General features: G+C 38.6%; 3 protein-coding genes across 3 annotated transcripts; all 3 read right to left on the minus strand.

The window, feature by feature from the left end:
• Positions 1-3,557: 3,557 nt before the first annotated feature.
• On the minus strand, positions 3,558-5,697 carry LOC128383812 (uncharacterized). Its single transcript, XM_053343400.1, has 5 exons — positions 5,643-5,697; positions 4,859-5,554; positions 4,615-4,740; positions 4,188-4,231; positions 3,558-3,774 (listed from the first exon to the last, which is right to left on the minus strand). Exons 1-5 carry the CDS (start codon positions 5,695-5,697, stop codon positions 3,655-3,657), a joined length of 1,041 nt encoding a protein of 346 aa, XP_053199375.1. The 3' UTR covers positions 3,558-3,654.
• A 2,049-nt stretch (positions 5,698-7,746) lies between these two features.
• Positions 7,747-9,500, minus strand: LOC128383982 (uncharacterized). The gene is made up of 5 exons (XM_053343562.1): positions 9,446-9,500; positions 8,618-9,316; positions 8,371-8,496; positions 8,095-8,138; positions 7,747-7,866 (listed from the first exon to the last, which is right to left on the minus strand). The coding sequence occupies exons 1-5, from the start codon at positions 9,498-9,500 to the stop codon at positions 7,747-7,749; spliced, it is 1,044 nt and encodes a 347-aa protein (XP_053199537.1).
• Positions 9,501-11,226: 1,726 nt separating this feature from the next.
• Positions 11,227-12,673, minus strand: LOC128383981 (uncharacterized). The gene is made up of 5 exons (XM_053343561.1): positions 12,631-12,673; positions 11,820-12,521; positions 11,568-11,699; positions 11,444-11,487; positions 11,227-11,352 (listed from the first exon to the last, which is right to left on the minus strand). The coding sequence occupies exons 1-5, from the start codon at positions 12,671-12,673 to the stop codon at positions 11,227-11,229; spliced, it is 1,047 nt and encodes a 348-aa protein (XP_053199536.1).
• Positions 12,674-26,517: the final 13,844 nt, after the last annotated feature.

Below are 26,517 nucleotides of genomic sequence, written 5' to 3' on the forward strand. Positions count from 1 at the left end.
AGACAAGAAAGGTAACTCTGAACATAAACACCCCACCCCAACCACCACCTTACTCCCATCACTGTTTAAGCAGTTAGCAATTAGCAGACCTTCTGTTTCTTACTGATTTTATAGGTCACACATATAATGTGTGTGTTTTCTCCCCAACATTAAGTTGATGAATTTAAACGTAAACAGTTTTTATTCATCAGTTAGAATCTGTTATGTTACAAAAGTTGACCTTTGACCTTCTGTTTATAATATTCTTTCATATCAACATGTATAGTGATGGTATAGATGAATTTGTATACTATAAGAAATATAGTACGTGATAAATTATCAAGAATACCAATTTGGTTGTGTGAACAAACAGGGCTTTGGAGAGAAATTCCCCATATTTTATTTCTGTTTTTATTCCATGCATGTAATCATGCTCTACAATGTACAGTTGCTTTGAAAACTCTCTCATTTTACTTTGGTTCTGATTAAGTTAATGTTCTCCAACTGATTAGTTTTGCAGTCCAATTGCAACTTAAAAATATAAAATATGTACACATAACACTAGTACACACATGCACAAGCCCAAACACATCTCATCCATACCCATGACCACATACACATTCATAAGCAAACCCATAAAAGTTAAAAATATGTGTTCTAAAACATAATAAATATATAAATAAGGGTCAGTAAGATACAACAGTATACATAATTCATTATTTATTTTATTCGGTCAGTAGCTGACAGGAAACAGGGAGAAAAAGAGAGAAAGAGGGGAATGACCTGTAGCACAGAGCCATGTGCTCCAACCACTCGACCACCATGACCCTCCGTATACACAGTTCTGGGGAAGAAGCTGTTCCGCAGCCTGTTTGTATATGTGATGGGTGTTCTCAGTCTGCTGGAAGGGATCCTGCAGGATGTTTGTGGCCCATTTAAGGCGACAGCTTGACTGGATATCACTGAGATTTGGGAGAGGAGAGCCGACAATCCTCTCAGGCGTCACAACCCACTGCAGGTCTTCTTTCATCGGCAGCAGTGCAGCTGTAGTATCACACAGTGCAACAGTAGGTGAGGATACTCTATTGTGCAGTGGTAGAAGATGATAAGCAGTTTCTGAGGGAGCCTGTTGTGTCTCAGTGTCCTCAGGAAGAACAGTCTCTGCAGGAGATGTCCAGGCTCCAGGTCAGGTCCTCAGTAATGTTCACTCCTGGGAACTTAAAACTAGAGACCTTCTCCCCTTCCACCCTGTTAATGCACAGACCATTGTGGTGTGTTTTTTTTGTTTTTCATGAAGTCTATTATGATTTCTTTTGTTTTCTTTTTGGTGAGGATGAGGTCGTTGTCCTTGCACCAGGTGGTAAGTGGACCTCCTCCCTGTAGCCAGTTTCAATGTTGTTGGTTATGAGCACAACTATGGTTGCGTGATCCGCGAATTTGATGAGGGTGTTGGAGTTGTGGTAGAGTGACTAGAGGACTGGACTGAGAACACAGCTTTGGGGGACACTGGTGCTGAGAGTGATTGAGGAGGAGGAATGGAGGCCGATCCTGACTGCTAGGGTCTGTTGATGAGAAAGTCCTTGATCCATTGGCAGAGAGGGGCTCCTAGACTCAGTGTTTTCAGTTTGTTGACCAGTTTTATTGTGTTGATGTAATAGAATGCAGTGCTATAGTCCACAAATAGCATCCTGACTAAGCTGTTGGGACTTTCCAAGTGTGTGACATTTAATGTTGTGCAGTACCAGTCTCTCCAATCATTTCATAATCATCGCGGTGAGAGCAACCAGCAGGTAATCATTCATGTTGGTGATGGCTGAGGTTTTGGGTATAGACATTTTATTGGGAGTTTTCAGAGAGGTGAGGACTGTGGCTTGCTCTAGTGTCAGGTTGAAGATGTATGTGAATACTGCAGTGAGCTGGTCAGCACACGCCTTCAGTACTCATCCTGAAACACCAACAGGCCCAGTTGCTTTATTGCAGTTGATGTTGAGAAATGCTCTCTTTACCTGATAGTTCTGAAGAGTGAGTGGCTGTTCGTTTTCTGAAAGGTTGTCTGCACCTGGGTCTGGTCCCCTGTTGGAGCTGGAGCTGTCCTCAAAGTGGGCAAGAATGTGTTTAAGTGATCAGAGAGGGAGGGGACAGTGGAGGTCGGGTGACGGTTGCTCTGCAATGCGTCACATCAATGCGTTGTTTGTACTCCCGCTTTGCTAATGTGATGCCTCTGTGTAAGTTGGCCCTTGCACCCTCTTGTACTCCTTTCTGTCTCCTGATCTCAGCACTGTGTCCCGGGCTTTGAGCAGTTCCCATACTTAGCTGTTGAACCAGGGCTTCTGGTTGGGGATCACTTTGACTTGTTTCTTTGAGGATACAGTGTCCATGACTTTCCAGTTCTAAGTGAGTATTTCTCTTAAATTCACCCTGAAAACTGCCATTTTTGTCACATGTATAGAATTTTGACATCAGCTTTGGCAGCACCCCAGAGTTAGTTTATACCAGTTAAACATCACTGTAGCATTATCTTCATAGAAACATTCCAAAGTCACGTCTTCACCAATATTAGCTTAAGAAGAAGAAGAAGACTGTGAGGATCATCTTTCATAGTTATTGTGGTTGAACATGCATGAATCTACATGAGAAAACTATGGAATCATCTACTGTATACATAAAGGTGACTTCTTTCAGCCTAGTTTGTGTAGTTTCAACATAATACTGTATAAAACTGGTTGTGGCTGGAATGTGAAGAGGAAAGACAAGATAGGCAACTCTGACCATAAACACCCCTCCTCTTGACCTTACTCTCATCACTGTTTGGTATTAGCAGACCTGCTGTTTCTTACTGATTTCATAGGTCACGCATATAATGTGTGTGTTTTCTCCCCAACATTAAGTTTGTTCTTATTCATCAGTTAGAATCTGTTATGTTACAAAAGTTGACCTTTGACCTTCTGTTTATAATATTCAATATTATGATGTGAGATTATGTGATCAGTGCCAAAGGTTGGTGTGTTGGTGTACTCTAACATTATGTTCATGTTCATTATGTCAACAAAGTAAATTGGTATTGGTAACAGTAGTTTGTTATGAGAGTGAATGTAAGGCCTGTGTGTTTGCACAGCTCTGGCAGGTATAAATACCTGATGTAACAAGTCACTAGTTACCATTTCATTGGTTTTGGACTTTGGTTTGGATTGCTATAATCATGTCTTCTGATCTGCTTGAAATAGAGATGCAATTAGAGTTATACTGTAGGCGGCTGTGCATGAAAACACTGTAGACTTCCTGTTCAAAACCACAAAGACAAAGAAAGCAGAGGGTCCAATGAAGACCAGAGTCTACTGAAAGCAAATCTATCGACTGCCGACCACACACAGGTTAAAACCAGATCCTTACATTTCTGGGTTTGTAATGTACAATCTTCACATTTATGTAAACAATTTGTGAGGAAAAACCGGCAGTGTGAGTGGCAGATTGTACTCATGTTGAAAGGTATTGTTGCTGTGCAGGTATAGTGAGAGTGGAAACATAGCACCTTTGTCAAAACAGATCACATCAAACAAGCCCTCAACTGTGACTGAAAAGAAGCCTTTATTTTGTTACATTATATTCAGTTCATTCAGTTGAAATCTTTAACTTCTACTTCTACAGACACAAAGTACAATTGAAACATGTCCAGCTCTACTGTCTCACGCTAGAGTACACACATTCATTCCAGGTGTCATCCCTCTGTCTTTTTGATCTGCTGACCTTGCTATCCCGTAGAGCAGCATAATGGAGGTTATCTGCGTCTTGGTAGTCCTGGTAGAAAAAAAAAAGCTAATTACCGTATTCGTTTATGAATCATTATTGATACAAATAAGCATTGACGAGAAAGTATCAGGAAGCTCTGTACAATGTCATGCAAATCAATAAACACTTCCTGAAAAAATGAACTTCCTTTATGCAGTTTATAATCCAAATCAGTACAACAACAACAACAACACGAAAATCATTCAGTCAATCAATCATCAATTACCATTCCGGACCATTTTACAATCTACAATCAACCTTCACAAGGGTATGTAGCGTTTACCATACTATTTGTAATAGGTTAACAAATTATGCTCTTTTTTAATTGTATTTCTTATCCCCTGGGCTTGGTTTTCATTCTGTTAAATATGCTACAATGACATTGACGCACTGAAAAACACAACACTTTAACATATACATACCTCTCCATTTGGAGCCGAGGCAGCTGATGATCTGACTTGCGAGTCTTCTCATGAAAAGTACAAAAGAAGCCTGTTTCAAAACTCCTTTTAAACTTAGTTTTATCGTTAAAGTAACCACATTCTTCTGATTTATCTATCATTGAAATTTGAAACAGCGAAGGAAGGAAGTAGTGTTTAAGATATAAAGCCAGATTTAAACTCACATACATTTTTTTAACTAGGAATTTGAAGCCAAAATGCACATTTAATGCAGCAATGATGACATTTCCAGCTGAAACATGACATGAAAATATACAGTATATTCCCATGGTATGTGTATGTTCTTCAATGCACAAATGAGCATGTTAAAATATGAATCTTTGCTATGTTAACATTACTGCCATTTAATATCACTCTACCAAATACAAGGAATTGCAGTTTCGCCTACCTGTGCATTGGCAGCTCTTTGTCTTCAACATTCTATATATTGTGTAAGCCAAGAAGACAACCAGGATGATAGTGAACACCAAAGCTCCGCTCAAGATATACACCAAGACATGAGAGTCCTCCTCATCTGCACATACAAACATTAGGAGATATCACAGAGTTTCCCTTCTTTCTTCATCACATTTGATTATAGAGTACCTGCACTATTTAACAAATGTGGCCACTTTTGCTACAAAGTTACTTACACTTTGGCTCCAACGTGATCCTGTCTCCAAACACTATCTGTCCACATGAGGCGACAGCACAGTAGTAGGTCCCAGCATGAGAAAGATTCAGACTCATCGGCAAGTTGTAGACACAGGTGTGTGTTTGTGTGCTGGTGTTCCTCACACACTGATCATTCCTGCCTCCATGTGTGTAAATGAGTCCTGGATGAGATTCTTCAGAGTTTTTGAACCAGTAAACACTGTGTTCTCCATCATCACAGGTCCCAGTGTGTACTGTACAGTTCAGAGTCACAGAGCCTTCTGGCTGGATGCTCTCAGATGCCGACTGATGGACCTTAGCTCTGATGTTCAAACCTGAACCCTTTACACTCACAATAATACTCTCTAAAAAATCATACACGTATGAATAGCCACTTATGCAGTAGTAAGTAGCTGAGTCGGAATTTTCTGCACCTGAAATCTTCAAGTGATTTTTACCAGGGCTAGTTTCCAGTTTTAAGTGTGGATCATTCTTAAATTCACCCTGAAGACTGCCATTTTTGTCATGCTTATAGAATTTAGACATCAGTTTTGGTTGTAGTCCCAGAGTTTGTTTATACCAGTAAAACATCACTGCAGCATTATCTTCAAAGAAACATTCCAAAGTCACATTTTCACCAACATAAGCTGATCGAAAGTGTGAAGATGATGATGGCTTCAGAGCTGTAATGTGAGCTGAAAGGAAAATGTAGATCAATGGAGACAAAACAAAATCAAAAATATTTACATATAAAGGAAACAAAACTTAAAAGATATGGCTTACCGGTTCTCCCCAAGAGCAGACATGTCACATACAAAGCAAAAATTGGAGAAGTCATTTTCTTGTAACCTCCGTGATCATTGGAGAGAATCTCTGCACTTCCTCTGCTTTTCAGAAACAAGGCTGTGTGTGATCGACCAATCAGGAAAGACTCTGTTTAAGTAACATTGATCGCATGTTCAGTGCCCCCTACAGTGTTAATGTATGGTTTAAAGAAGGACTTGTTCCAAGAGGACAGAGTTGTTTTTGTATCTGCTCTATAGATGAAGGAGACTTCTTACTTTTAGCCTGGTTCGAGCAATCTCAACATAAGACTAAGACAACGTAAAACTAGTTGTGACTGGAATGTGAAGAGCAGGAACAAGATAGACAACTGACCATTAACACCCTTCCTCTTGCTCCCTGTTTGGTATTAGCAGACCTGCTGTTTCTTACTGATTTCATAGGTCACGCATATAATTTTTCATTCCTTCCCGACACCGATCTGGTAAATTTAAACTTAAACCCTATCAGAGTGTTTTTATTTATGGGTTAGAATCTGTTATGTTACAAAAGACACATTTTAGCAATAATGGATAGTATTTAAAATTGACCTTTGACCTCCTGTTTATAATATACTTCCATATAGTCATTCATAGGGATTATATAGTTAAGGTAGTACTTATTTGTGATGGTTTGTATCAATAATGTACTTTAAGAAATGTAGGCTACTTTAGTTGTATGAACAGGAGGAATGCAAACAGGGCTTTGGAGAAATGTTTCTCTTATCTAATTTCTGCTCTTTTACTCCATTCATGTAGTCACCATCTGTAAGGTCCAGTTGCTATGAATATGGGGGGTGGCTCTTTGAAAACCGTCTGTATATGAGTAATGAAGCAATGCGTAATGCTGAAGTGTTTTGCTTTGAGTTTCACTTTAAACTGTGAGATGGTGTGGGATTATGTTGCCAGTGCCAAAGGTTGGTGTGTTGGTGTACTCTAACATTATGTTCATGTTCATTATGTCAACAAAGTAAATACAGTGTTGTCTTTTGTTGTTATTGGTAACATATATAACAGTAGTTTGTGATGTGGGGATGTTCATTGCTTTTCCTACTCCTACCCAAGCACACATGGCACAGTCATGGCTACTGATTGTTATGAGAGTGAATGTAACGCCTGTGTGTTTGCACAGCTCTGGCAGGTATAAATACCTGATGTAACAAGTCACTAGTTACCACTTCATTGGTTTTGGACTATTGAACCCTGTTTTAGCTCCTTAATATGAAACAATATGAAAAGTGATAACAGAGTATCTAATCGTTACAACTTAATGTAATAGTTTGATTGCTATAATCATGTCTTCTGATCTGCTTGAAACAGGCAGGGCATTAAAGTTATACTGTGGGCGGCTGTGCATGAAAACACAGCAGATTTCCTGCTTGAAACCACAAAGACAAAGAAAGCAGAGAGTCCAATGAAGACCAGAGTTTATTGAGAGCGAATCTTTCAACTGCCGACCACACACAGGCTAAAAAAAGAACACCTCTGGGTTTGTGATGTGCAATCTGCAGATTTACTGTGAACAACTTAAACAAGACCAATAGGCAGTGTCAGTGGCAGATTGTACTCAGAATATAAATATTGAAGGGTGTTGTTGCTGCCCTGCTGTTAGAGGGCCGGATCTGGTGTTTTTGAGTGTACCTGCATGCCTGGAATGGAATCATCTGTACTGGACATGAAGGATGTTTGCAAAAACAAGCTCATAGTGTTTCTGTCACATGATGATGACTTTTCTTTGCAAAATAATGTAACATTATGCATTCAGAAATGCAGCAATTTAAAACTGAAGTAGACAGCACAGGACTTTAATATTCATTTTCCGGGCTTGCAGACTCTCTCTGACCCCACAAACACCACCGAGATGTGTTTATGTGTGTGGTCATGTCTTTGCACATTGTTAACTGCAGGTATAGTGAGAGTGGAAATATAGCACCTTTGACAAAACAGATCATGTGAAAGAAACCCTCTACTATAACTCTTAAAAAAAGCCTTTATTTAGTTACATTATATTCAGTTCATAGGGGTAAAATCCTTAACTTCTACACCTATAGACATAATGTCCAGCTCTACTGTCTCACACTAGAGTACACACATTCAGTCCTGGTGTCATCCCTCTGTCTTCTTGATCTTCTGAAGTTGCTCTCGTTTAAAGCAGCATAATGGAGGTTATCTGCATCTTGGTTGCCCTGGTAAAAAGAATAACAGTTAACTTCCATATTAATGTATATCTTGTTATTGATACAGACAAGCATTGACGAGAAAGCATCTCCGTCATGCATGGTGCACTGTCATGCAAATCAATGTACACTTCCTGAAAAGATAACTTCCTTAGTAATAACTTCCCAAAATTCTGTAAAATATGTTACAATGACCTTAGAGCCTTGAAAAAACAGAACATTTTAACATATACATACCTCTGCATTCGAAGCCAAAGCAAATGATGATCTTGCTTGCGAGTCTTCTCATGAAAAAAACAACAAAACATCGTTTTTAAATATAGTTTGATTATGTAAACTAAAAGTAATGACCCCATTCTTCTGAATTATCTATCACTGATATCTGACAAGCAGGAAACTGTAGGGCAAATCAAGTCAGATTTAAACTCACTCGCAGAAATGCACATTAATGCATCAATGCTGATGTTTCCAGCTGAAACATGAAATGAAAAATGTTTAGTTAGTTTAGCCTACCTGTGCATTGGCAGCTCTTTGTCTTCAACATTTTACATACTGTGTAAGCCAAGAAGACAACCAGGATGATGACGAAAACCAACGCTCCGCTCAAGATATACACCAAGACAAGAGAGTTCTCCTCATCTGCACATACAAACATTAGGAGACATCCAGACTGAGTTTTCTTTCTTTCTTCCTCATATTTGATTATGAAGTAACCACTATTTAAAAAAATGTCGCCACCTTTGTCAGCAGAGTTACTTACGCCCAAACCCCAACGTGATCCTATTTCTAAACAGTATCTGTCCACATGAGGCGACAGCACAGTAGTAGGTCCCAGCATGAGAAGGATTCAGACTCTTCATCGGCAAGTTGTAGACACAGGTGTGTGTTTGTGTGTTGGTGTTCCTCTCACACTGATCATTCCTGCCTCCATGTGTGTAAATGAGTCCTGGATGAGATTCTAAAGAGTATTTGAACCAGTAAACACTGTGTTCTCCATCATCACAGGTCCCAGTGTGTACTGTACAGTTCAGAGTCACAGAGCCTCCTGGCTGGATGCTCTCAGATGCCGACTGATGCACCAAAGCTTGGATGTTCAAACCTGAACCCTTTACATTGACAATGATACTCTCCAAAAAATCAGACACATATGAATACCCTCCTATGCAGTAGTAAGTAGCTGAGTCTGAAATTTGCACACCTGAGATCTTCAAGTGATTTTTACCATGGCTGGTTTCCAGTTCTAAGCGTTGATCGCTCAAAAATTCACCCTGAAGACTGCCATTTTTGTCACGTTTATAGAATTTAGACATCAGCTTTGGCTGCAGTCCCAGAGTTTGTTTATACCAGTAAAACATCACTGCATCAGTATCTTGATAGAAACATTCCAAAGTCACGTCTGTACCAACATTAACTGATACAAAGCGTGAAAATGATGATGGCTTCAGAGCTGCAATATGAGCTGAAGAGAAAGTGGAGATCAAGCACATGCACAGTTAGGAGAGCATATTGTAACATACATTAATGTATGGCGAAGCAAATCAAAAATATTGATATATAGACTAAACTAAACTTAAAAGATATGGCTTACCCATTCTCCCCAAGAGCAGGCATGTCACATACAAAGCAAAAATTGGAGAAGTCATTTTCTTGTAACCACCGTGATCATTGGAGAGAATCTCTGCACTTCCTCTACTTTTCAGAAACAATCTTGTGTGTGATCGCCCAATCAGAAAAGCCTGTTAAAGTAACTTTGATCACATGTTCAGTGCCCCCTACAGTGGTAATGTGTGGTTTCGAAAGGACTGGTGCCAGGAGGGCAAAGTTGTTTGTTCAGTTTGTTCACAGGACTGTGATGATCATCTACGTGAGAAAACAATGGAATCATCTTCTGTACTTCTTACTTTTAGCCTAGTTTGTGTAGTCTTAACATAAGACTGTACAAAAGTGGTTGTGGCTGGAATATGAAGAAGTGGGGCACAACCATAAACACTGGTAAATCTGACCAGATCTGATCAACGCCCCTCTTCTTGACCCTACTCCTGGTTTGTTATTAGAAGACCTGCTGTTTCTTACTGATTTCATAGAACATGCATATTATGTGTTTTCTCCCTGACACCAAGCTGATAAATCGAAACTTGAAACTAAACAGTGTTTTTATTCATCAGTTAGAATCTGTGTTGTGACAAAAGACACATGTTGATGTAATAATGTAGAGGTTGACCCCTGACCTCCTTATAGTGGCCTTATTATATTGTTATTTCTTACGGACATTTACAGTTGGATTTACAGTAGATGACTATTTATTATTTGTGTTGTGCTGTATTTGTAATGTTAGCACATTACAAATGAAGTATATTATAAATGATTGAAAATACCTAGTATTTGTTTGTGTCAACAGTAAGAAAGTTGTTCATTATGCACATCATGTCTCTAATGATGACAGCAGCAGAAAAATATTTCATTACAAATCTTTAAATACAGTATTAATGTATGGTAGCCATTGCTTCCCCTTTAGTACAGTTTCTAATGTAAGAATCAGTGAAGGAGAAGTTATTAAACCACTTTGTTACACAACACTCGAAATGTTCCTGTATTTTTTTGTTCAATATGACTTTACCCGATACTTCAGCTCGTTAACGCCCAAAAACATAAATGTATTGACCTGCAAAAAATGTAACCTTCCTCAAAAAAGTTGCAAAACAGTAGTGCCTGGAAAGTATAGCTTTGGTTTAAGTTTGGGCATGAGGTTTAGGGAACTAAAATAGTGGAACTGTACAAGGGTTATAAACGATTGGAACATTTTGGTTGTTATTTGTAGAAAGAGAGAGCAGGCTGAAAGCTCCACTAAGAGCAGTTTTGAGCAAATACATCTCAGCTGTTGGTGCAGAAGGTAAGTAAAAATCCTTTCTATCATTTGTTTTTTTTGTGCAACTAGGACACAGTGCACAATCCTGTGAGATCGAGGGCTCGCCGAGATGTAAGACGCTGTGGCCTGAAGGCTACAAGCCGGTCTGTGTAAAGCTAGGACTTGCGTTTCCATCAATGGAAACTTATTCTCTGTACTTCACACCACCTTCACCACAGGAGTGAAAAGTGAGAGCTGGCTACATAAAAGGTGCAAACTCTGCTCATGTTTCTAAGTAGAAGAAGGTATTAATAGATCATAGGGGATTTTCATGAGACTGCTTTGTCTTTATCTATATCGATATTGTTTTTACAAAAAGGTTTCTCCATGTGACGCTTTCAGAATGTGTTTTATCCATAAAAACAGCAAACACACTGTGCTAAAATGTTTTTATTTTTTTTATTTCTACATTATTTTACATTGCACATTTAGTCCTGTGAATTGCTGACATGCAAAGTTCCACTTCACACTTTTCTACTTTTTACTCTTGAGTATACACAAACGCTCTCCACGTTGTCCTCTTGACGGTGTTGTTCACTGTTCTTCTTTAGGCTCAGAGCAGCATAATGGAGGTTGGCTGCATCTTGGCTCTGATAATGACAGATCAACAATGGGTAACATTATGATGGTTGATTCTATAGGAGTGAATTTGGCTTTTTGGTATACATTCATTTCACCTACCACATTGTCAGAGGCTGGAGAAAATGTCAGATGAGAAACAGTTCCTGCAATATGAGAATATAGGAGTGATTAAGCCAGGTCAACATGGCAACAGCTTGAAAACCTTGATTCTTAAAAATCTTACCTTTGCAGACAGAGCAGAGGTTTTTTTTCAACTTGTGCACAACGAAAACCAAGACAAGGAGCACGATAATGAAAACTGCCAATGTCGTGCTCAGAAAGTACACCAGGAGAAGGGAGACTTCAGTTGAGTTTCCTAACATGCAGTCAGGAGAAGAAATATATCAATATATCCTACTTCACAATCAACTCAAGGGTTTGATTTATGACTTTTTCAAAATGGAAAAAAAAACAATCATCAACTGCCACCACATACCCGCGATCTTGATTTCTGTTCCATTTCCAAAAACGATCTCCCCATAGGAGGCCACAGCACAGTAGTAGATCCCAGTATTAGAGGAGTTCACAGACTCTATGGAGAAGTATAAATTGCATCTTTTTTTGACAGGCTCTTCCATGGAGATATTTACGCATTGTCCTTCTCTGGGATACATGACGGCAGGCTGAGACACACCATGTCTGAACCAGTAGAAGCTCTGCACCCTAGCATATGGCTCGGTGTATACTGTGCAGCTCAAATTTGCAGTGTCTCCTGACCGAAGTGGTTCTAATGGTGGTTGATGGACAACAGCCTGGATGTTGGAAAAAGATGTTTTGACGTGAAGGAAGACTCCTTGTCCAAATTCAATTGCATTGAATTCTAAAATCCCACAGTAATATGTCGCTGAGTCCAATAGATTAATGTTTGTGATACTGAGATTATTGGTACCATCTCCACTTTTTGCAAGAACTTGAAACCTCTCTTTAAAATCTGGGTTCATCTCTGATTCTGTCTGGTGCTTCATCCGCGATGATATGAGCTGAGGTTTGCCTCCCAGAGTTTGTTGGTACCAGAAGATAAAAGTTACAGATTCTTCCTGACAGATGCATTGCAAAATTACATGTTCCCCAACTTGGGCTGTTTTGACACCATTATCCTGAGTTATAGCTGAGGACTTGTGAACAGCTATCACCTGACCTGCATGAACAAACAAAATATATCAGTTACAATTTTTAAAAAACACAAAATTCCTCAAACTTATTTTCCTATAAGAAGAAACAGTGAGAAAAATGTGTAAAATACTCACATAAATGATTGAGAAATACGAGCAGAAGGCAAATAGGTATCATCTCTGAAGCTCTGCAGTCTGTAATCTGTGTGTCGACGAACACACCCCAACTCTTATAGGAGACGAAAGCTGTTTGTGATTGGCTAAGCTGACTAGATTGGTTTAGAGTTAGACTTGCGATTTGTTCTTTTCCAGAAGATCAGTCTGATCAGGTGACTAGAGGTGCAATTGGTGTTGATCGAATCTGTTTTGTTATATTCTTGTTGCTGTAAACTAGAGGACGGCAGGTGTGACAATGAAAAAGAAAGTCTCACAAGTCCATTTTTGAACAGGGGAATAGAGATTGGGTTTCCCACAGTATGTATGGTGCTTAGAGGTGATTTACCTCCATTGAAAACAAAACACTGTACTCTCCAGTCTTTAATTCATTAATTATAGGAATACTGTGTGATAAGAGTGTCTGTGGTGATGGATATGGGCATGCTTGAATGGTTAAGTGGGTTGAAAGGAAGTGTGAGGGTGGAAGGCAGAAAGAGATCAGCTCAAGTAATGTAACCATGTAAACACTTTAAAGTTAATGTTGATAGCTTAAGGTTAATCACATGTAATTTCCAGTCTGTAATGTAATACAGTCAATAAATAATACAGTTAGCTAGTTTAGTCCAGTGGTTCTCAACATAGGGGTCAACCAGATAAATATGAAGGGTTGTGAGATGATAGAAAGAAGAAAAAACTGTTTTTAGTTTTCTCTAATCTGACATTGGCCTCTGCCATACATGGGCACATGGTGAAAACATGGGGGAAAGTTCTCAATCAAATGCATGGGGGGAATCACCAAGCAGTGCTGTCTGCTTAAGTGTACTGTATGCATTAACACTACCACTGGAGGATGTAAAAGCATTTCTCAACTATTTGTGAATAATAAACAGATAACAGCCAACTGCTAATGTAAGCATGCTACCACAATGACAAAGCCAACAAATGAGCCTGATGGAAATGTTATTAATTTTGAACCTTTACGGGCAGAGGATCACCAGAGTTAGTATAATTCATCTTGAGGAGAACATGAATGTGTGTTCCAAATGTAATCGCCAATCCATCAAATAATTGTGGACACATTTTCCCTCAAAACCACGAACCAAAACAATGTTAACCTCATGGTGGAACTAGAGGAAGAGACATTTGGTTTCATCTTCAGGTGACTATGAATGGATGAACAACATTTCATGGCAATCCAAAGACCAAAGTGGTGGACCAACTGAGCCGACATTGAGCCTTTCATGGTCTTTTCAAAGTCTGGCTCTGGGTGTTCTTTTATTGGTATTCTCCTCTGATCCACCAGAGACTCTGAGCCTTTTCTCTTTATGCTCAGACTGGACTGAGTTGGAGTATGCTGTTTTGAGTTGTATATTTTAACGTCTGGCATGATATAATTTAAGTAAAGTCTTTATTAGTTAAACTATTTTTGTTTCTTTCTGGGTTTTTGGTTTTCTGTGTTTTTCCTTATGTGTCCCCAGCCTATTTTTCCCTCCACACCTGCCCTGCATTCAACTTCATTACCCCCAGCCCTTTTCCCAGTCTTTTCCCCAGCCTATCCACTTCTTTCCCTTTCTCCTGTTTGATCTCCTCATTCCCCTGCCCATCTCTTAACCTCATTTGCTTGTTCATTCATTTAGTATTTTAGTTCTGCTTTCAGATCAGTTTTTGTTAGATCCTGTTTTTCTCTGCTCTGCTCTGCATTGCTGAGCTTTGTTCTCAGAAGTAAGGCCTCACTCAGCCTAACCATTTCCTAAAACATATTACAGTGTTTTAGGCTGACAAATGCATTTTTCTGCTTTTACAGCTGTTGGTTTTGTTCAATCATTAATTCATGAAAATGTGATTGATTGTTGTCAGAATTACATTTTTTGCATCATAATTAATTTCGAAGGAAGGGTTGTTTTCAAGAAAATGGCCATGTATAGTGGTGCATTCAAGTGCAGGCCTTGACAAAAAGGTGGTGGTAAAGTTTAAAGTAGCACATGACCTAAAATATCGAAACAAACAGGTACCGCCCCTTAAAAGTGTCTCTGCTACAGAGGGGTGAATTTATGGACTAAAGGTACTTGAGTATAGCACGTGGTTAAAAGTTTCCACTGCTTGTCTGCACTCGTGTGTCTGTACTGTTTAATTGTCCAGTTTCTGTTTGCATGAGAAATCTGATTTGGTTGATATCTGTATCTGTTCTTGCAGTTTAGGTACAATTTTGTATTTTATTGTCTAATTTGCTCAACCGCACCCTGAAAGATGTGCCTGTGTGCACTGTCAACTGATGCAGAGGGACCTTTGCTAAGCAAAAGCAGGCTGCTGCATGTGACTCAAATATGTCTTTTGATCTTTGCGGTCTGTATGTACATGCTTGAACAAAGCTGTGGTGAAAGCTTTAAGGCTGTTTACTCAGTAGATACGAGACATGATTGACCAACACTCTTCTCTTGAACCCATACTTCCTGAGAAGTGACAGTGGGACGGCCTACTCTTCACTGTCTCTCACTTGACTCAAAGTTAAATTGAAACATTCTAATATCTAAAAATGAACAAATCAAATTTGTTAGAATAACCAAACAAGGTGGAAATGTATCATTCGAGGAACTGGTCACTATGGTTTCAGTCAAGCACAACTCTGGACTGTGTGATCTCTTCAATATTATTTTGTGCTAAAAAAAGGGTGTTTAGAGGAACCTTTTTACTTTGGTTTGGAACATTGGTTTGATTTCTCGTTTGATGCTCTTTAAATAATAAAAGAGCTCTTCCTTTATTCAAAAAAGATGTCTTTGATGAAAGTAGCCTCTCATTATTTCTGGAACCTGCAGTGTCTCTTTCCCCCACAAGACCACACAGAGCTGCTGCATACATTGTTGCAAGCTTCACAAGTTTAGATGCTGTGAAAGCCACATTGTCATCTTGAGCTGCTTTTGCAAAATGACTTAATACGCAACTTGTAAAAAACGTATGCATATCCTTAAATTCTTATAAATATGTCAAATGCATTTCATTCCACATCAAAAATGCAACGACATGCATGCATTGTTTGTATTTCTGTGAACTTTCTACGTATGTTATTGCTGGCAACTGTTGATCGCTGGACTAGTATGAAACTGACAGGATGTGATGTGCACTGCTCTTGTATGTGTATGTACGGTCTTGTATGGATACACAATACAAACTAAATAAAGTCCCACTGCTAAAAACTCCACAGGATAGCTTTTAGTTTGGTGATGCTGGATTGGTTGCTATTTTTAAAGGGCAATTTAGAACAAAACACCATCCCACAATAGTTTTTTGTGTGTGTGTGTGGTTTGTGTGTTTTGTACTTCCACATCGAAACCATCACCGAAGTGTATGCAATTATATACAATTTTGATAGAAGCTATTTTGAGGTGATGTCTTTTGTTCAGAGATATTTTAAAAGCCACTCTCGATTGAAGTCCTATAACTTCATCATGCTTTAAGTTAGAAACCTTTATTTGAACTTCACATTGGCCACCAAAACATAGACATTTTTTTCCAATCAACTTTTGGAAACCAGTTGCATATTTTGGGGATGGCACATTTGAAATGTTATGCTGTTTATGGGAGGTGGTAGGAAACATTGAAGCTGTTGTGGTTTTCGACACCAGGAATTATCTTTTACGACTCGTCTCACCATTTTTAGGATTCAGTCACAAATTACAAGTCACACTGTACTTTGATAATGGCCTCATGTGGACAAGATAAGTTTGATTTTCATCATTTGTTTGCTGTAGTTAAGTTGTTTCTCTGGATGTTGAAAATAGGTCAGAAACAGTTACTGTCACAGTTAGTTGACTAACATGGCTTGGCAGACTTTTTTTCCACTGTACTGTTGGCATTAAGAAGTGAATTTAGGTCAGTTAGAAGCACATATACTTCCTCTGTACTTCTGCATTGTTAAATACAAAGGTCAAACACCTTTTTCGTGGCTTGTGCAATTAGGAGCATGAAACTATTGGTACCACCATAGCAGTGCAAGTTGGAAAATTGCATTATCATTCTTTAATATGTTTCTTTTATCATTTACCTAGATATATATTTCAAAAACACGGACATCTTTGAACAAACCTGTGGTTACAGACAAGAGAGAAAGCAAATACAGGCCTCCAGTGACTGTGTCACTTAGCTCCTCCTCCTCCTTCTTCTTTTATAACCGGTGCAACAGCTTCAAGTTAGCAGTGTCACTGATATGGATGGATTTTTATCATTGGTGTGTAATTTGTATAATGTTAAAAGTGTGACTTTGTGTATTGACTTTTAACCCAAAAGACATTCAAGTGTAGAGTTATACCTCAGAAGTGCAGTGAGAGAACAGAGGCGTTGTAGTGAAGCAACTGGAACAAACAAACAGCATCACAATTAAAACCACACAGACATCCTGTTATGAGGGGAGGGGACAGGGGTAGAGGAGGAGGTGTGAAAAAACACTTGTATAGCACACAGTGTGAGAGCTTGACCAGAGCGGGAATTCACAAGCAATTTATTTTTTCTCATCAGTGGGTCGGCTGTCAGTGCTCGAAAACACCTCACTGTCTTAATGTGTGAGAGAGAGCAAGGGTAGACTTTGAGTTTGAGCAAACACTCACCAAACCATACACATAATTGATCATGAGTTTTTGTGTGGCACTGCTTTTTATTTTTAAGCATCAAAAGCGTGATCTCATGTTAGTCCCTATGAAATTAGTAAGTTTTGGCATTTCCATTTGTGTATCAGTCCATTCACTGCATCCACTGGACTGGAACATTCTGAACTAAGGATAGAGTAAAGTTTTTTACGTCAGTTGACCACAATGCAGACACATCCCTCCGTGGGCGGATTGCTAAGTTGCGTTATGAGCAAACAGGACACGGCGTGCAAGGGTCTGTCTTTGAAATGTTCCGATACAGTTTTACAGCCTCTCTCTGTGGTGCATTCATCTAAAAAAAAAAAAAAAATACGTCTTTCCAATTTTATCTGTCTGGTGGTCACAGCAGTATGTGTGTCATGTGATCAGATAAGCCAAATGTGTTGATTATAATTTTTTTTTTAAAGCATCATGATGTAGCATGAACTGACATCCTGTATAGTGACATATGTAGGTGTACTGCTGCCCCCTACTGACAGAGAGCTTAACTGCACATAACTACTGACACTGAACTCACAGCCAACAAGTACGGTAGAAGATGCACAGTAAAGTCACACACACTGTGTAAGTCACACTTACACAGTGTATTCAGTAAAGGGTTCGGAGACAGCGCCTAAATTCAGCGGAAAAAGGTCTGCATTTAACAAAGTATTGCAGATTTGTGGCTGTCAGTGATTGCGCAAAAGGAAATGAGAAGCTCTGATTTGACCTCTTATATTGACATTTAGTAGGTTTCTTTCTCATTACATAATTAAGAATATTCCATATGCTCCCAACAAAAGCTGCTTTCTTGTGCCAAGAGTGAATTGATGTTTTGCTTGGCACTCTATTGAAGTTGGAGTTTCTTCATTTGTTTGCTGTGGTCAAGTTGTTTCTCATAACTGTTGAAAATATGTCAGAAACTGTTACTGTCACAGTTAGCTGGCAGTCATTGTTTCTTGTAACAGACTTAATTTCCACTGTGCTGTCATTATCATTATTCTTTAATATGTTTCTCTTAACATTTATCCAGATATATATTTCAAAAACAGGAACATCTTTGAACAACAAAACCAAAAACACCTGTGGTTACAGACTAGAGAGAAAGCAAAGACATGCTTCAGTGACTGTGTCACATAGCTCCTCCTCCTCCTCCTCCTTCTTTTATGACAGGTTCAACAGCTTCAAGTTAGCAGTGTCACTGATGTGGATGGATTTTTACCATGGCTGTTTCATTTATATGAAGATAAAAGTGTGACTGTGTGTATTGACTTTTAACCCAAAAGACATGAAAGTGTAAGGCTATATATCAAAAGTGCAGCAGCGACATAACAGAGTTGTTGTAGTGAAGCAAATGGAACAAACAAAGAAGAAACATCACAGCATGACAAATAAAAACCACACAGACATTCTGTTATGAAGGGAGGGGCAGGAGGAGAGGAGGGGGCGAAAAACCACTTGTGTAGAACTGTGTGAGAGCTTGACTAGAGCGGGAATTCAAACGAAAGAAAAAAATGTCTCATCATCCTATCGGCTGTCAGTGTTCGAAAACACCTCACTGTCTTAATGTGTTCGAGAGAGAAAGGGCAGACTTTTGAGTTTGAACAAAACACCATATACATATGTGATCATGAGTTTTTGCCACTACTTTTTAACTTTTAAGCATTAAAAGAATGATCTCATTTTAGTCCCTATAAATTTGGTTAGTAGATTTTGGCATTTCAATCGTGTATTAATCCATTCACTGCATCCACTGGACTGGAGCATTCTGAACTAAGGGTAGAGTCAAGATTTTTATGTCAGTGGACCACAACGACACATGCAGATCCATCCCTCTGTGGGCGGATTGCTGTGGTGCGTTATGAGCATACAAGACACGCCTTACAAAGGTCTGTCTTTGAAATGTTCCAATACAGTTTTTCAGCCTCTCTCTGTGGTGCATTCACCTAAAAAAAACACGTCTTTCCAATTTTAGCTGTCTGGTGGTCACAGCAATATGTGTGTCATGTGATCAGATAAGCCAAATGTGGTGATTATAGTTTTTTTTAAAGCATCATGATATAACATGAATTGACATTCTGTATAGTGACATACACAGGTGGACTGCTGCCCCCTACTGACAGAGAGCTTAACTGCCCATAACTACTGACAATGAATTAATTCACAGCAAACAAGTACGGTAGAAGATGCACAGTAAAGACACACAAACTTGTTGTAGTTTTTTCAGTGCATTAATTGTTAGTGTTCTTCTTTAGAACTTGAACATCCTTTTCTCTCCACTTTTCAAGTTTAATGGGGTATTCAGTAAAGGGTTCAGAGACAACACCTACATTCAGCAGAAAAAGGTCTGCACATAACACAATAGTGCAGAATTTTTTCCATAGAGTCCAAACTAAACCTGCTTTCTTGTGCTAAGATTCTTCATCTCTATTGTGCATTTAATGATGCTTCTAGTGACTGATCTCCTTTATTTAAACACATTTAAAGTAATATCATCTCTGAAGCTCTGCAGTCTGTATTCTGTGTGTTGACAAATACACCTAACTCTTATAGGAGACGAAGGTTGTTTGTGATTGGTTAAGCTGACTGGTTTGATTTGACTTGCGACATGCTCTTTTCCAATAGGTCAGGTGACCAGAGGTGCAACTGGTGTGGATCGAGTCTCTTGCTGTACACTAGAGAACAGTGTTAATTGATTATTTGCTTTGGCACTCTGTTGAAGTTGGATTTTTTTCATTTGTTTGCTGTGGTCAAGTTGTTTCTCATAACTGTTGCAAATAGGTCAGAAACTGTTACTGCCACAGTAAGCTGGCTACCAGACCACTAGCTCAGGCAGTCAGTGTGTCTTGTGGCAGACTTAATTTCCACTGCAGTGTTCACATTAAGATGTGAATTCAGGTCAGTTAGAAGCACATATACTTCCTCTGTACTTCTGCAATGTTAAACACAAAGATCAAATACCTTTTTTGTGGTTTGTGTTGCAATCAGGAGCATTGAACTATTGGTATCATCATACTGTAGTAGTGTAAGTTGGAAAATTGATTTGTTTGTGTTTGCATTATTATTCTTTAATATGTTTCTTTTATCATTTATCTAGATATATATTTCAAAAACAGGAACATCTTTGAACAAAAAAAACCTGTGTTTACAGACAAGAGAGAAAGCAAAGACAGGCCTCCAGTGACTGTCACATAGCTCCTCCCCCTCCTTCTTCTTTTATAACAGATGCAACAGCTTTAAGTTAGAGGTGTAATTAATATGGATGGATTTGTATCATTGTTGTTTCATTTATGTGATGTTAAAAGTGTGACTTTGTGTATTGGCTTTTCACCCGAAAGACATGAAAGTAAAACTATATATCAGAAGTGCAGCATTGAGAGAACGAGGCGTAGTAGTGAAGCAACTGAAACAAACAAGAAACATCACAGCATCACAAATAAAAACCACATAGACATCCTGTTATGAGGGGAGGGGGCAGGGGGATAGGAGGGGGTGAAAAAACCTCTTGCATAGAACTCAGTGTCAGAGCTTGACCAGAGCGGGAATTCACAAGCAATCTTTTTTTTTCTCAGTCAATTGGCTTTCAGCGTTCAAAAACACCTCACTGTCTTAATGTGTGTGAGAGAGAAAGGGTAGACTTTTGAACAAAACACCCACCAAACTATACAAATATGTGATCATGAGGTCTTTTTCTTTTCTGAGTGTGGCACTGAAGTTTGTAAGTTTTGGCATTTCATTTGTGTATCAGTCCATTCACTGCAACCACAGGAGTGGAGCATTCTGAACGAAGGGTAGTGTCAGTTGACCACAATGCAGACATATCCTTCCGTGGGTGGGTGGCTACATTGCATTATGAGCAAACAGGACACGCCTTACAAGGGTCTGTATTTGATATGTTCAAATAGTTCCTAAGCCTCTCTCTGTGGTGCATTCACCTAAAAAAAACACATCTTTCCAATTTTAGCTGTCTGGTGGTCACAGCAGTATGTGTGTCATGTGATCAGATAAACCAAAAGTGTTGATTATAGTTATATTTTAAAAAGCATCATGATGAATTGACGTCCTGCATAGTGACATATGCAGGTGGACTGCTGCCCCCTACTGACAGAGAGCTTAACTGCACATAACTACTGACACTGAACTCACAGCCAACAAGTGACAGTGTACAGTAGAAGACATTACAGTAAACTCAAACAAAACTATTGTGACTTTTATAGTGCATTAATTGTAAATGTTCTTTTTTTTAAAGATATTGTGTATTTCTTTATCATTGTTTTTTTCTATGAACCCCCATGAGCAATTGGTGTTGATCAAGTCTCTGGCTGTACACTAGAGGACAGTGTAGAGCAGTGTACGCTCAAGTCTATTTTTGAATGGGGGAATAGAGATTGAGTTACTCGCAATATGCTCTGTGCTTTAAGGTAATTTATTTCCATTTGTAAAAACAAGCTGTATTCTTCATATGTGATTATGAAATCAATTACTATGATGATAGTTATTATTAAATTAGTCTCAAGAAGCACCCTGGTGGTTGAGTGGTTAGAGTGCATACCACGTAAAGGCAGCATTCCTGGTTCAAATCTGGCCAGGTACTATGCTGCAGGTCATCCCTGTTTCCTGTTGGCCTCTATGCTAGTTACTGACTAAAATAAAGGCAGAAAAATCTCAAAAATAAATCTTTAAAAAAAATTGTCTCAAATCAGAAGCCATTACTTCTTGATTTAAAAGGTCTCCATCTTGTGCTCCAAAAGAACACACAGACAACCACTGGGTGAAATTTAAGAAATGTATTAAGTACAACTTCTGGTTAAATGCAATGGTAACTGATAGAAAACAATGTAAAATGTATTAATTATTATTGAAATGGACACACTAATGAATCAAAGATTGTAGAAGATTATAGGTCTATTAGTAATCTAGGGCCTATGGTTACAGACTGTTAAACTAATAGTGAGATAAACTCTAAATTAATTTTAGACCTCAGTTTGACACCAACCCAGTCATAAGCAGATGATAGAAGTTGTCTGAGCCTATTTTGTTAAGTGGCTAGGCGAACACCGCTGGAACCCAAGCAGCTGTCAGTCCAGTAGGAAACCTGTGCGGCGTTCCTCGGGTGAGTTTTTCTCGAAGGTATCACAGGTTACCTGGGTAACAGGCTCTGGAGAAGTCTTGTGATGGCTCAGCTTCTGGAGAGTCTGCCTGCAGACTTTGACTCCCATGGCACTGTTGTTTATTTTGTAGGCTGACTAGCAGATGGGTTCATCTGCCAGTGGCTCTTCAGGTTGATAACAAATATAGGAATGGTCTAATTACTGTACCAGCTGCTTGATCATTTCTGAAGAAATTGGTGTTGGCCAAACAGTGCAAAAACTTTAAAAGTTGTGAAACAGGCTAAGCAAAAGTTGAAAAGAAATTGTTAGGAGGCCCTTCGACTCATTTGAGTTAATTGATTACTGGCTTGGCTCCAAAACTGCAAACTGTGCATTTAGGAAAGCACAATTTACAATAAAACACTATCACATAATTGTTTTGGTGTTTTTTCTTGCCCATTTCACATCCAAACTGCAGTTGATATACAATTTTGATAGAAGCTGTTTTGAGGTAGAGTCTTTCATCCATATTTTAAAAAGCCACTCCCTATTCAAGTTGGACTTCCTTCATGTGTGTTCTGTAGTTAAGTTGTTTCTCATACTGTAGCTGTTAAATAGGTCAGAAACTGTTACTGACACAGTTAGCTGGCTAACAGACCATAAGCTTGAGCAGTCAGTGTGTCTTGTGGCAGACTTTTTTCCACTGCACTGTTTGCACAAAGACATAAATTCAGGTCAACTAGAAGCAAATATACTTCCTCTGTACTTCTGCATTGTTAAACACAAAGATCAAATACCTTTTTTGTGGCTAGTGCTGCAATCAGGAGCATTTAACTATTGTCATAGCAGTGCAAGTTGGAAAATTTCTTTAATATGTTTCTTTTAACATTTATCCAGATATATATTTCAAAAACAGGAACATCTTTGAGCAAAAAAAAACCTGTGGTTACAGACAAGAGAGAAAGCAAAGACAGGCCTCCAGTGACTGTGTCACATACTGTAGCTCCTCCTTCCCCTTTCTTTTGTACCAGGTGCAACAGCGTCAAGCTAGCAGTATCACCAATGTGGATGGATTTTTTTACCATCGCTGTTTAATTTGTATGTTAAAAGTGTGACTGTGTATTGGCTTTTCACCCGAAAGACATACATCAGGAACTATACATCAGAAGTACAGCAGTGAGAGATCAGAGGTGTTGTGGTGAAGCAACTGGAACAAACAAGAAACATCACAGCATCACAAATAAAAACCACATAGACATCCTGTTAAGAGGGGAGGGGGCAGGGGGAGAGGAGGGTGCAAACAACCACTTGCATAGAACTCAGTGTAAGAGCTTGACCAGAGCGGGAATTCACAAGCATTTTTTTTTTCTCAACAGCCGATCGACTGCCAACGCGCAAAGAACTGTATTATTATTTATTGGAGAGAGAAAGGGCAAAGGCTGAAAGTTTGAACAAGACACCCATGAAAGCATACACATATCAGTTTTTTTGTCTGAGTGTGGTACTACTTTTTATTTTTAAGCATTAAAAGCGTGATCTTAGTTCCTATGAAGTTAGTAAGTTTTGGCATTTCATTTGTGTATCAATCAATTCACTGCATTCACATTAGCATTCTGAACAAAGGGTACAGTCAAGTTTTTTATGTCAGTCGACCACAATGCAGACACATCCCTCCGTGGGTGGGTGGCTACATTGCATTATGAGCAAATAGGACATGGCTTACAAGGGTCTGTCTTTGAAATGTTCAAATGCAGTTCTTCATCCTCTCTCTGTGGTGCATTCACCTAAAAAAAAACATGTCTTTCCAATTTTAGTTGTGTGGTGGTCACAGCAGTGAGTGTGTTATGTGTTCAGATAAGCCAAATGTGTTGATTATGGTTCATTTAAAAAAAGCATCATACAGCATATGTGACCTGTATAGTCACATATGCAGGTGGACTGTTGCCCTCTACTGACAGAGAGCTTAACTGCACATAACTGCTTACACTGAATTCATTCACAGCCAACAAGTACAGCAGAAGATGCACAGTAAACTCGTACAAATCTATTGTAGCTTGTATAGTGCATTAATTGCAAATGTTCTTTTTTAGATATTGTGTATTTGTTAATCATTGTATTTTTCTATGGACCCCCATGAGCTGTGTCTTTAAAGATTGAAGTTAGTCAAATTGGATCAACAAGAAAAACACACTTAAACTATAAATTGGTCATATGAAGAATAGAAAAATAATTAAATGATTTAAAAATATATATTTGATGATATCTGTGGTCGTGGTTTGCTTTTATCTTTAATTGGTCATCATATAGCAAACATCACTGATCCACTGAATTAAGTTTAACATATAGAAACCACTGCATTGGTGACATTTTCATGAGATATTTATTCTTCAGTAGAATCCAGAAAAAAATCAATTTTTTGAATTCTAGTTTTGATATTTTTTATTCAAAAATTAACATTCAATGGTGCAATTAAGCATATATATGTATATTTTAAGAAGATCAAAAGCATTGAAACCACAAAATTTGATCTCATGAAGGATAGTAATACAGTAAAAATTGGAATTACATGAGGCAGTGGTAGCGGCAGCAGTGGAAGCTTTTGAAGGTTTGATTTTAATTAAACAGCAAACATCAGTCTTGGTCTGAAACTCTCAATCCAGCATAAATTGTCTCCTCCTCTGTGCTCCTCTGTCTGCTGCTCTTGTATTGCCTCTTTTTGAAGTCCAAGGGTGCGTACTGCAGATCATCAGGCTCCTCATTCTGTTGGAAATAAGAAAACTAAATTCAAAATTCAAAATGTATTGCAGAAATATGCAGAAAGTATATAAGGATATGTCTGGGTGACTTTATATGGGTGCCAACCTGTGTGTCAGCGGTGTATTCTTGGACACTTTGCTGGGGGTGCAGACCTTGAAAAAAAAGATTTTAGAGTTATTACTTTCCTGCTATCTGTTGTATTGTTAAATAAAAAAAGAATTTGAAAAAAAAACTTTTAAAAAGAATTTATAGTTATTACTTTCCCAATTATCTGTCATCTTCATTAAAGGGTTCAGGGCTGGTTCACTTATCTTTGATGGTGCAATGAAATGAGTTCACAGTAGAAAGACATAGTAATGTTAAATGAAAAAATATGAATTTTTAATGTTAGCACCACAAACTATATTTCATTCACTTTTATTGTATTGGAGTGGACATTTCATGAATTAGCCGTTTGTCTCTTATAAATATTGGCTATTTGTACCTCTAGCATGAATGTGTTCTCTCCTGGCCATTTTGCAGAGGACACAGTTTAGAATGATGTTAAATATGACAGACACAAGAAGAGCTGCAACCAGGCCATACACCAAGACAGGCGAACAGTCTCGCTGCTTCACTGTGGAAATATTAAAAAAAAAAACAAAGAACAAAAAGACAAACTATGAATGATACACCCCTTCTAATGAGGCAGGCATATTTTGTTTTTCATTTTTTAAATAAAACAGTAAAGGCTGTAGTCTGAATGTTCTAAAAAGATCAACAAAGTAGGTTGAAAACTGAAAAGAATATTCGTTGCTCACCTCCAACATCCAGTCTTGCTCCTTTGCCAAACAGTATCTCTCCGCATGAAGCCACAGCACAGTAGTACGTCCCAGCATCCAACAGGCTCACGTTCCTTTTCGATAAACTGTACACACAGCTCTGTTCAGAAGAATCAAACTCAAAGTTCCTCACACACTGATTGCTGCTGTGTGTGTGGATGTACATGATTCCTAACTGGGAATCCTTTTTTAACCAGTAAACATTGTGTTCTTCATCACTCGTTCCAGTGTGCACTGTGCAGTTCAGAGTCACAGAGTCTCCTGGTTGCACGGACATCGGCTGCTGGTGGAAAGACAAGTGAATGGACTCTAAAAAAAAAGGGGGAAAAGTTGGGGGAAAGTTTTAGACAGGGTTATTAAGAGGAAAAAAGAGACAAAATATGATAGAAATTCATCTGATAAAAAAATAGTCCAAAATGTAAAACAATAGGCAATATATACCTTTGAAAAGCAAAAATATTCTGTTGAGAAACTCGGTGTGTGTAATCGTGGTCTCTCCACAGAAGTACATAGCAGAATCCAAGTGCTGAACATTAGAAATATTCAGATGGTAAAAGTTTTTTCCAGTGTGGACTGAAAATC

The sequence above is a fragment of the Scomber japonicus genome, chromosome 22 (genome assembly GCF_027409825.1).
Source record: "Scomber japonicus isolate fScoJap1 chromosome 22, fScoJap1.pri, whole genome shotgun sequence".
Taxonomy (NCBI): Eukaryota; Metazoa; Chordata; class Actinopteri; order Scombriformes; family Scombridae; genus Scomber; species Scomber japonicus.